Source organism: Crocodylus siamensis, chromosome 3 (assembly GCF_052110815.1).
Source record: "Crocodylus siamensis isolate JL-2025a chromosome 3, ASM5211081v1, whole genome shotgun sequence".
Taxonomy (NCBI): domain Eukaryota; kingdom Metazoa; phylum Chordata; order Crocodylia; family Crocodylidae; genus Crocodylus; species Crocodylus siamensis.
In genome coordinates, this window is record NC_143397.1 from 84,454,284 (window position 1) to 84,466,353 (window position 12,070).

The following is a 12,070-nucleotide window of genomic DNA, read 5'->3' on the forward strand; positions in this document are numbered from 1 at the left end:
CTCTCATAATTTTTGGACTATCATGGCTACAACAGCACTCTTAAACTACAGTAAAAAAATATGTCAGTCAAAAAGTTTGGTTATCAGTAAAGTTTACATATTGTCAGTTAAAATAACAAACCCAAAACTTGGGTTGGCAGCCCATCACATATCTTAAAAACCACTACACTGCATGCAGGAACTGCTTTGTCATTGTATTGTATTGAAGAATGTTTCAGGAGCTTAGAAATGGAAGCTGTCACTAGTAGTTTTTAATTCTGATTTTTTTTTTTTTTTAAATCAAAGGGACGTTTGCTTGGAGTGGTACAGACAACCCCCCCTCCTCCTCCCCAGTCCTCTCCTCCCCATGTACACTTTGGCTGCCCATATCCAAACTTAAAGGCACCTGAATTTCAGAGGTAAAGTGATCAGCATTTCATGATCAAACAGGCCTCATTAGTCCCTCTCAGGTAAAACACTGAAAAGCACCAGCTTCACCTTGGTTGAAATTCTAAATATACGGTTTTTAAATGGCAGTTGCTTTATTTCTATTTGTACATTTATTTTGTAGTGCAAACAGAAATGCAACTTAACTTTTTCAAACGGAATACATAAGGCTGACTTCTGGCATTAAATATTACACATTTATAATAAAAATTATGATTATTTTATTTACCTGACAGTTGACTAAAATTTTCTGTTCATCTGCTTTGAAATAATATTAGTTAGGTTTCTTGTACTATGTGCTACAGATTTTGCTTACAAAATGGTATTTAAGACGAGATGTATTCATTTCTACTCCAGAGTAGAAAAGTGATTAGTTTTTGCTTCTTGAACAAATAAATATGATTGTGATGCAATATAATTTCTCAAATTTAGGAACAACTGTTCTTTTGCTAGCCATTTTAAACCACAAAATCCTACTCTTGTTGAAACACCCTCTCACATGTGCATACAGGGGCCAGGGATTATGCCACAAACATCATATAAACAAGAGCAATAAAGAAGCAAATACTACTTTACTACTTTGAACTTTTAATTGTTCAGAAAGTATCCAGTAATGAGTTACTTTTAATGGAAAGCGTGCTTACAATTCTGCCTACCCTTACAAATGGATAAAGGGGTCTTATTTTGGGCCTACCAATAATAACTCCTTGAAACAGATTGCAAATATAGGACTTTCCTGTTGGCTATTGTTGTTACTTTTTAAAAGTATGGAAGTGTACTACTAATGCCAGGTTGTTTTCATGGCATATGAAGCTGACTTTTTAACTATTATGCTTTGTTGTATTACCTGCTAGAAGCTGGTTAATACAAGAAAATATACAAAGCATTTTAAGTTGATGGTGATTCTGTGTGTGCATATTACCTCTTTTTTGCTACTCTATCCCTCGTTGCATCGTGTCTAAAATTAAACTCTTCAGGGCAATGACTTTATCATATGTTTTTGGAAAGCACCTGGTATACTTCTGAGACCTGTAAAAGAAAATCTTTTCTTTGTAGTAATATATATCTTGGTTTAGAATAGCCTTAATAAACCAGTGGAGGTACTTCAGAAGTTTAAGGCCCAAGTATGATTAAGTATCTATAGCAAAGTCAGGGATCCCCTGTTATTTGAGGGAATGCCTTTGCTAGGGGTTGTAATTACTTAATGTGTAGTACAGTTATTTATGAAGACATGCATTCATATTTGATCGTAATTAGGACCCTACACTTATTTCTTTGTAACTCAGTGAAATTTATTAATATTTTAATACATTATTATAAAATGAATATGGGTCTTGCAATCCTGTCTTAGCCATAAGTTGTTGTTTTTTTAAATGTAGGAGGTAAACATGAAGTACAATTATGTAAAATATCATAGATTTACCAGTTCACATCCAAACTTGGAAGTGGAACTTAAATAGCTTGTGTTATTGGTAGTTGTCCAGAGACTGTAGTGGGTTATGTGAAAAGCAAACTCTACATTAGGGTTCTATTTAAAAAAAAAAAACCAAAAAAACACTTGAGGCATCTTCCAGTTCAAAAAAACAAGTACAGCCTGGTTTAAACTGTACAGAGCTGCTACTTCTACTGGCAGAACTTCTGTGGTGGCAGAAAACTCTTCTAGCAGATTAATGCCAGTCATACAAGTGAAGGAAGGCTCAGTCGCCACCCAGCAGCTGACAGAAAATGGATATAGATGCAACTGTGCTTTTGGCCAGCTGCCACAAATCCCTTAACAACTGATGCCTTCCAGGATGCTCTATGCATCCTGCTGGCATAGTGTTATAGAATAAAACTGTATAATTCTGGCTGGAGGTTAAAAGCTGTATAAAACAGATGAAAATTCTTGAGCAGTTCAGCTGGTGTTGCACTAGAGATCCTACAAATCAGAGATCTGAAATATTGTAAGATAGTGCTCTTCAAGTGGCAGCCGGCATGTTGTTTTGGGGCCGTGCATTAACCCCTTGGAGGCCACATGCTTCTACCCCCTTGTTGATCTGAGTGCTGCTACATCCGGCATCTCTAGGCTCTTCAGCTTTTGCTTCTTGCTCCTACTCTTGGGAGCAGCCAGTGCCATCCACAGCACTGGTGGCACAGTGCAGCAAAAGAGCTGGGGCGTGGGAGGGATGAGGAGGGAAGTGCCACCCATACACACAGTGCAGCAGCCATCCGTGTGCATGGTGAAGGTGGTGCAGCTGCCCAGGACCGTGTGGATCACATTAGTCGTGGCCCTGGCAACTTAGAAGCTGTACAGCCCTGTTCTTAAAAGTGATGTCATCTGTGAATCAGCAGTATGGTAAGGGTCACATCTTTTGAACTGGAAAAATATTTCATGTTTCATTACAGCTGTATTTTCTTTTCAGTTGAACTGGGGGTATCCTCTTCCAAAGTTTTGGAGAAAGTACTACTCTGTAGAAAAAGCCTATATAAAGTAAAGACTAACAATAGTCCCTTTTTTCCTGCAGTGAGAAAAGAAATAAGTAATGCCATGCTCAAAAACCATAAGACCATCTTTAAAATAGTTTGTGCATCTTTTTATCCATTTTTGTAGACTTTGTTCATATTTCATGTAGTCAGGAAAGGAGTTGCTTTACTGATGCATTCCAGAGATCATCCAATGGGATCCACAAGAGGCCAGCTGGGGACTGCATGCTTAGGGGCAACCAACACGGGTTCATCAGTGGCAGGTCCTGTCAGACCAACCTGGTAGCCTTTTACGATCAGATCACCAAACCATTAGATGCAGGGGTAGCAGTGGACATAGCCTTCCTGCACTGCTGGAAGGCTTTTGACACTGTCTCTCACCCCGTTCTCATCAAGAAACTGGGGGGCTGTGGTGTTGACACCGACACAGTCAAATGGGTCGCCAACTAGCTGGAGGGCTGCACCCAGAGGGTGGTGGTGGATGGGTCCTTCTCAACCTGGAAGGACGTGGGCAGTGGGGTTCCGCAGGGCTCGGTCCTAGGGCCCGCACTGTTCAACATCTTCATCAGTGACTTGGACAAGGGGGAGAAAAGCACCCTGTTCAAATTTGCTGATGACACTAAGGTGTGGGGGGATGTGGGCACACTAGAAGGGAGCAATAGGCTACAATTGGACCTAGACAGGTTACAAGGGTGGGCAGATGAGAATAGGATGGGATTCAGCACAGACAAATGCAAGGTGATGCACCTGGGGAAGAAGAACCAGCACCATGCCTACAGGCTGGGGAACTCCCGTCTCATCAGTGCCGAGGATCTTGGAGTTGTTATTGATGCCAAGATGAACATGGGCCAGCAGTGTGGGGATGCAGTCAGGAAGGCCAACCGCACCTTGTCATGCATCCACAGATGCATCTCAAGCAGGTCCAAGGAGGTGCTGCATAGTGGGGGAGGATCACTGGTCAGGCCTCAGCTGGAGTACTACATCCAGTTCTGGGCGCCGCACTTCAGGAGGGATGTGGACAACATGGAGAGGGTCCAGAGGAGGGCCACTCGCATGATCGGGGGCAGCAGGGCAGGCCCTACAGGGAGAGGCTATGGGACCTGAACCTGTTCAGCCTCCACAAGAGAAGGCTGAGGAGAGATCTAGTGGCTGTTTACAGACTAGTCAGAGGGGACCAGCAGGCACTGGGGGAGTCCCTGTTCCCCCATGCACTACCAGGAGTGGCTAGGAATAACGGTCACAAGCTGGCAGAGGGTAGATTTAGGCTAGATATCAGGAGGCGTTACTTCACAGTCAGGGCGGCTAGGATCTAACAAAAGAAGTGGTGCTGGCTCCTACCCTGGGGGTCTTTAAGAGGAGGCTAGATGAACATCTGTCCGGGGTCATTCCTGCCTTGGGAGGGGATCAGACTCGATGACCTGCTCAGGTCCCTTCTGACTCTACTAACTACACACTATGACACTTGCGATTGCACTTCAGAGAGGTAATACCCCCTGTAAGTTAATATCCTGAGGTTTGTTTGAAAATCATTGCCAGAACTTAGCTGCTTGTGTTAGACCAGGACTGGCTGAAGATGTAGACAGGTGTTTCTGGATATTGTTGTTCTTCTGGCTTATTCCTTTTTGAAAGTGTTCTTTGTCTTTACTCTGGCACATGAATGGGCTGTAATGCTATCGCAGCTGCTGCTTTTCAGTGCTTCTTGTGAGTCAGCAGAAAGCAGTTGGTTCAGTCTGTGGGGGTGGAGTGTGTCAACAGGCAGCCTGGATCCTAACTTTTTTTTAAATTTCTCTAGGTAAGATCGTTTAAAGTGTTCTCTGTTTCAGCTCCATTAGTCAGCTGGTCAAACATTAATAAGTTAATGGTTAAAGTACGGGTCTGCTATGAAAAGTGATAATGTAAAAAGGCTCATTTGTGCCATGCATAGTCAGTCCTTTCCTTTTGTCAGTGATAAAATAAAATGTTTTATTAGAGCAGTGGTCAGTGCTGTTTTCTGGTGATGGGCCAGAATGACCCAGCTTAGGTTGAAGATAGGGCTGGCACTAGAACCTGGCTGCCACAACTGCTTTTTTTTCTGCTGTTGTTCCTTTCTGCTGCCCAGTTGCAGTGTGGGCAGATGAGCACCTTGCTGGGGTCATTTGACCCCCAGTACTCCTTCCTGCCATGGCAGGGGGTCGGACTAGATGATCTACTCAGGTCCCTTCCGACCCTAGAAACTATGAAACTATGACTGGGTAGTCAGTTCCATTTTGGGGAACTGTTAAAGGTGTCTCTTGGAACCAGGAACAAAGATACTGGGGGAAAAGACTTCTGTTAGAGATGTTTTCTGATCCTCAAAAGAGACATAGGACTACATTGCATTTTTGGATCTTAGAAAGTTAAATTCCTTTTTTCAAAAAGTTCAAGTTTTGGTTATGCCTTCCTACTCCTTTCAGCACTGGTTTGGAACTTTTGACCCCACAGGGGCTCATTTTCACATAAGCAGAATTGCTTGCTACACAAATGTGTAGGATTATTTTATCAGTTCTGTTGTTATTGGTTACAAGATTCTTCCCTTCCCCATGTCAGCTGCATCTCAGGTGTTCCCAAAATACTGATGATAGCCAACTGAAGGTGGCATACATTTCTACCTACATACAGATGGCTGATTTACTTAATCTCAACCACTTCCCCCAGACTTTGCAAAGGACTTGCAACTGCTTCAAGAATTAGACCTCTTAATCAAGTGAACAAGTTCTATGTTACCTACGTCCTCATTACACTTACTGTGTAGTTTGGCTTTGCTAAAAGGAAAGGCTTTCCAGCAGAATACAGGAACCTAAAGTATATGGAGGCTTGTTCTGACAGAGAACTTGACTACTTTAGTCATCTGGACTTTGTAACTTATTCCACTTTAGTCTTTTATACCCAGTTAAGGCCTATAATGCAAATTGGCTCAGCAGTGTAGATGACAAGGCTGTCTTGTCTGAATATTGCAGAAAGTATTGCTCTCTACAGAAAAGGCCCAATCAAAAAAGTGAGTACCTTTAAAGGAAAGACTAACAAGTCTTCTCCTTTCCTTTCTTTTTCTCAAGGCACAAGTTTGTCACATGCTTCAAAGCCACATACCAGTTACGTTCAGAGAAAGTTCTTTGCTTCTTCAGATATCAGAAGAACAAAATTAGATGGTAATGTTTTTTGCACCATCAGCCTCTTAAACAGTGTCCATCTCAGGTATCTCCAGTGTATTAATAGATCAGCTAAGAGCTTCACAAGCATCGTAAGTTAGACTAAAACAACAGTGGCAGTCAGGATTTTCTAGAAGGGAGAGTGTGCAGGGAGAAAGTGTGTCCACTAGTCTTAGTCACATTAAAAAAAAAAAAAAAAAAAAGTTCTTTAAAGAATGAATGCCAGAGGCAGTGAACTGGCTTTCTCCTCTATTTGGAAACAGATCTTGTTTCCTTTGTATTTTTCCCAGTTTCCTTTTAATAATAATATAGCATGTACATTCACTTGCAGGATAACTCAAAAACAGTATTCAATGTGCAGTTGGGTGGACAACAGATCAGTTATACTTATGATGTTTATGTAAGGAACTTGGCAAAATAGGTCAGGAGATCAGATTGAGATATGGACCGTCTGAAAACTTCATTCCAAAGTCTCTCTTCTTTGTAGCACAGTATGTGGGACTTTGATTGTTCTAGAACTTTTGTTACTCAGTATAATTACTATATAGAGAATTCTCTGTTCTCTCAGCCTTTTGACATTTGCATAACTTTTTGTCTTTTTTTTAAGACTTCTGTTGTGAATAAAAATGTTTTTAGGACTTCTCTTGTGGAAAAAAGAGTTCTGTTGTGAGAGAGGATAGTCTTTTTATTCACAACAAACTGTCACATACCAATCTAACATTCCATCCAAAGATACTTACTGCATTTCAGTTCCCTAAAATTATGTCTGTAATTATATACCTTGAAGCCATTACTCTTGGCCACTTGGAAGTTACTAAAGGGAGTGTAAGCCTCACTTTAGGAAAACCCAGCAACTTCTTGTGATCTAAATTTGGGACTGATAAAGCACCTTGCTGCTTCTCTCTTTATTTTTTTCCATTTCCCCTGAACCTCAGCAGTTCTGCCCTATCAGTTTCTCTCGTTAACCTTGTCTGAGAGTAAATTTCACTGTGTTTAAGGTTTATCTTTTTACAATACTCCATGAGAATAAAGTGATCTTTGCCCTTACAATAGGAAGGAAGTTGGGGTGGGGTTTAGACAGTGACTTCAGACAATGTACCATTAGACCTTAAGATTGTCACTTCCATAAAGACCAGTCAAATTATGTATCTTAAAGAGTACTGAGTGGAGTCAATACAGGAAAGAACTTTTTCTTCATATGTCCTCCTTGATTAAAGTTTTAAATTAATTTTGAAATTATGTAGTATAGCTTCATTGTCATCATTAAGTTATATTTTTTCTTGAATACATTTGAATTTCTAGAACAGGGTCTATCACTTTAAAATTATTTATACACAGATATCACTCATTAAATAACCAAGAATTTTACTAATTACTACAGCTTTTATCACTATCAAAAACATTAAATGCATATTATACGAAACATCATCCTATGTGTATAGAATTTCATCTTGGATTACGGCTACTTTTGTCCTTTTTCTTCTATATAATGCATATATGCATATACATACTAGTCATTTAATCAGCATGTATATTTTGGGAAGAATTATGACACAATTTAAGTTTGTGGCATTATGTTTTTGTTGTATATGATATGAATAAAAAATGGCTTTTTCCAGATTTGTACTTAATTTGTATACTTAGTTATGCATTTAATTGTATTGACAACCACAGCATGCTGTAAACTATCCTGACATTGCAAAAAAAGTCTGTAAAAAGTTATGCAAAACACTTTTGACCATAAATTTTAAGGAGTATGAACTACTTGGAACAGACATTAGCCATACATGGCTAATTCACAGCTGTTAATCTCTGTGTACCTTTTCCCATGCACATGACCTGGATTACTTGTTAATAGTATTTTAGCATTTATTTCAGCAGTTAACTTGGGACTTTTTATGAACTTTTGCTCTATCAGTACAGATTGAGAGAATAGACTGTCTTCAGGTGTCCTGTGCTGAATGAAAATAGCACTCCTCTCCAGCCTCCGCTCCAGTTTAGGTATCATTGCTGTGATCAAAGAGAAGCAACAAATCATTCGCTTCTTGCACGATGATCATAGCTGATAACAAACCAGGTGGTTTGATGACTAGATTTAGTGGTGCATCCATGACATTGTAAACACAATGTGTCTTTGGGACTATTTTTTTTATTTCTTCCTGCATCTGTCACAATCTGTTAGGGTTTGGGACACTGGAAACCCCCAGGCTTTTCCTTGACATGAATAGTAGCATACGCTGTACGGTGAGACATTCTTTTCTCTGCCAGATGTAATAGAATTCTATTTTTCCAAGAACTACTGCATCAGAATCAATATTCCATACAAAACCATACCAAGCCCTTGTCTCTTCTGCAAATAACATAGCACACAATATTCTAGTATACTAGCTTCTTTGTGTCTGCGAGGTTAGATTCCCAGAGAATTATTTTGTCATTGATTGTAGCTACATCTGTCATGTCTGGTTATTTTTTCTGTATAACATTTCATTATATGAAAAGAACTGTGTCTTATCACTTTCACAAAGAAATGTTTGCTAGTTACCCAGGACTCTAAGGAATTTTTAATTGTTTCCTAAATTCCCAGTCACAGTATATTCAGAGAAATCTGATTTATAAACAGTACACATTATTGTGTCTGAATCCTTTTTTTTTTTTTTAAACTTATTTAACCTTGTTTCACGTGTAATCTCTGGAAACGTATGACATCTGGTATGGAGTTTTTGACAGCAGCTACTCCTTTAAGAACCACAGTACTGACATCAAGTGGATTTAGTGTTCAGTGCAAAATCCACTTCAGAATAAAATTGACTTTATAAGTTTAGCTTGTTATAGAAGGAGAGAAAAATGCTGACTCCCATGTGACAAAAGAACTTTAAGTTGCATTCCTTATTATAACAAGAAATGAACAATCATTAGAGAGGTTTTTAAGAAGGCTTATTTGCTATGTCTCCCTTGACTTAGCTTTTTGAAGAACCAAATTGCTTTGCACAATGATTGTCTTCAATTTGGGATTCTTTTCATCACAAGTGTATTTAGAGATGCACAGATATATTGGTCCATAGTGGATCAGCACCAATAAAAGGAAAATTAATGTGATCAGCAATCTGCTTTATTTGGATGGTATAGCCAATAATATCACTGATAAATGCTGTGTGTATGCGCACAGCTGCAGCATATATGTGACCAGGAATGGGGCAGGAACAGGTGCCACCCAGGCAGGGGGTGGGAGGGGAGGGATGGGTCCCTGCCACTCTGCTCACCCCTGGGGTGTGGGGCAAGCGTGGGCATCGGGCCAGGGCCAGTACCAGTCTCTTTCTGGTGAGGGTGCTGGGCTGGGACTGTCCTTCAGGGTGGGCGTCAGTGGCTTTGGAGGGCAGGGGAGGGGAGGGTGGCTGTGGGCTGGATTACAGCCAGCCCCAAATTCTCTGTAGCCATCCCTCCCAGCACCACGGCTACCTGTCCTGCCCTGAGCACGGCCCCAGTCCAGCCCTGTCTGCTGGGAAGAGGCTAGCACAGCCCCTGGCCCTGAGCCTGCAGCAGGCAGCCTGCCTTGTCCTGCGCACAAATCTGGGGGGCACATGCCCCCCTTGCCTCCCCCTGGGGTGTGCACATTCCCCCCCCCCCCAAGATGAGCTGCCTGCAGCTGGGCAGGGCCTGCCCCAGCCTCAGCCCCAACTTCCTCCTTCACCACAGGGCCCTCAATTTGCACCCCCATGCCCTTTCCTTCCCCCATGCCCCTTCCCCCCACAGACTTACCAGCCTCATGATGCTGGTTTCCAAGTTGCCAGGCTGCCTATCAGCTATCAGATCACTATCGGCTGATATGGCTGGTTAATAACTGGTTATCAGTAATGGCCAAAAAAGTCTTTATCAGTGCACCCCTTATTGCATTGTCCAGCTAATCTTAGATTTCCTATGGACTTCTCTTTCCATATATATCCAGTATCAAGCACAAAGAACCTGGGAAATCATCCTTAGAAGTGTTTCATCCATAGATTAATTCATATTCTTCAGTAACATTTTAATAAGAAGAAATTTTCATAACATTGCTTAAATGCTGTGGTCTGCCATGATTTCAATTAAATTTAGTTTTGCATGATAAAACCTGATCCATGTATCATTCAATTTCTGCTTAAACCACACCTCTGTATGTCATTTTGGTTTCATATGGCATCATTTCAGAATAGCTGTGCATCCCATGTCACTGGCCATGTGTCTCTTATGTTTTTAACATTAGACTTTCATATCAGTCCTTTTCTGTCGCATGCACTGACTCCACTATGTTTTTTTACCTAAAACAACCTTTTTGTACTCAAGGAAACCCCTCCATAACTTTTGTAAATTCAGTGGCACCCAATTTCAAAAACTAATTTTATATACACAGTGCTTACCTCCTTACAGAGGAGCCAGGCAGTGGAGGTGGGATCAGCCAGGCAGGGCTAAGCCTGTTCTTATCTCTTCACATGTCTCTCATCTCCTCCCAGCTAGAGGCACCCTTCAAAGGATCTGATGACATCCCAGAATGCCAGGAAACCCTGGCTGAGAATCACTCTTGCAAATAGATCGAAAGTATATTGAAATACCTAAGCTTTTTAATTACCCTTCACAACTAAGTTTCAAACCCTGTTTAAAAAGATCATTCTTTTCATGTGGGGATTGCAGTCTAGTAAATGTTCAAATGTCAGAAATGGAACTCCTTTTACAAGCCTAAAAATGTCTGTAATAGTATGCCAAAGATGAACTTGTTTTAACTAAATTTGTAGGCCTTTCACTTTTAAAGTTCAGTGCAGATATGCCAAACTTTATTCCCTATGGTTAGCCTTAATATTAAATGCAGAATTTGGGGTTGGAATTCAATAATCTTTATTAAATTAAAACTAATTTTCTGTGTGGGAGAGCACTGATTGCTAAAATTCTGATAAACAGACAGAGACCATTTGAAAAAAAAATGGACTCTACTCACTGGTAACTGAAGTTTTGAGATGTACCTGCCTTCATGCATATGTTAACCAGCTACTTGTCCTTTCTCCTCAGAATCCTGTCTCTCTGCTGGGCTATGTAGTTTTCATTAAAAAACAAAATAAAACAGGAAGTTATTGGAATGGTGTAGTCTGCCTGTCCTTCTATACAGTAACCTTCAGCACATCAGGAGCTGTAAGAGGCAGGCAGGTACCATAACAGAAAATGTTTCTAGAAAAATTGAACACAATACTGTTTTTGTTTATATATTACGATTAAATAGTGATAGTGCAGCAATTTAAATAAAAGAAAGTGGATGCAGAACCAAAACAAGTCAATTTATCTTGAGCCCTTTGGACCAGAACTACATACAGTCTGTATAACTGATAGGTCTGAACCATTCATGTTTTCTGTATATACTGTTGCAAAACATTCTTGTGTAGTGGGCTAGTATGATTCACTTCCTATTTCTTTGCTACTTTCCCAGAAAGCATAACATTTGAATAATAGCCATCCCCAGAGTAACGCCTGACATTGCAATGGCCTCAGCTGTACTCAGTTCAGTTCCCACCACTGCCTCCCGCTTTGCTCTGTTGCAAGTGGATAGTGATTCTGATTCGGAGTCTGGAAAGGGAAGAGGTGGTCGAGGTGCTGGGAAGTCTCAAGCTTCAGGGGCAAAACTGGCTACAAACGAGAAGAAGAAAGAGAAGAGGAGAAAAAAGAAGGAACAGCAACAGAGTGAAGCTAATGAGGTAGAGAGGCTACTGTTTTTTTTTGGTAATATACAAGATTGTCCTGTTATCTGAATATTATGGATGTTTTTGTTGCACTTATATTTTTGTAAAATACATTCAGTGTATAGTTATTAGAAGATAGTATTTGAGGTTTTTCTCAAAACTTGCCAGTGTTCTCAATCCCAAAAGCATTTTCCCTTTTTATTTGGAAAACCTCAATTATGTGGAAAAATCAATTAATAATCTTAGGCTCATATTAAAATGACAATTAGGCTTTTCACTTTTTTCATTTGTGATTACACATTTTCAGCTGGAGATGTAGGA

At 40.4% G+C, this 12,070-nt stretch overlaps 1 protein-coding gene across 5 annotated transcripts in view; it reads left to right on the forward strand.

Annotated features, from left to right (window-relative positions):
- Positions 1-12,070, forward strand: part of GKAP1 (G kinase anchoring protein 1) — a 48,102-nt gene that overhangs the window by 3,451 nt on the left and 32,581 nt on the right. For 4 of the 5 annotated variants that reach the window (XM_090038670.1, XM_090038674.1, XM_090038673.1 and 1 more), the window contains exon 2: positions 11,500-11,764. In XM_090038670.1, coding sequence (XP_089894796.1) covers positions 11,552-11,764 — 213 coding nt within the window. In that variant the 5' untranslated portion in view covers positions 11,500-11,551. Of the gene's footprint in view, positions 1-376; positions 399-11,499; positions 11,765-12,070 lie in introns of those variants that run through there. The other variant, XM_090038671.1, reaches the window with a different exon arrangement.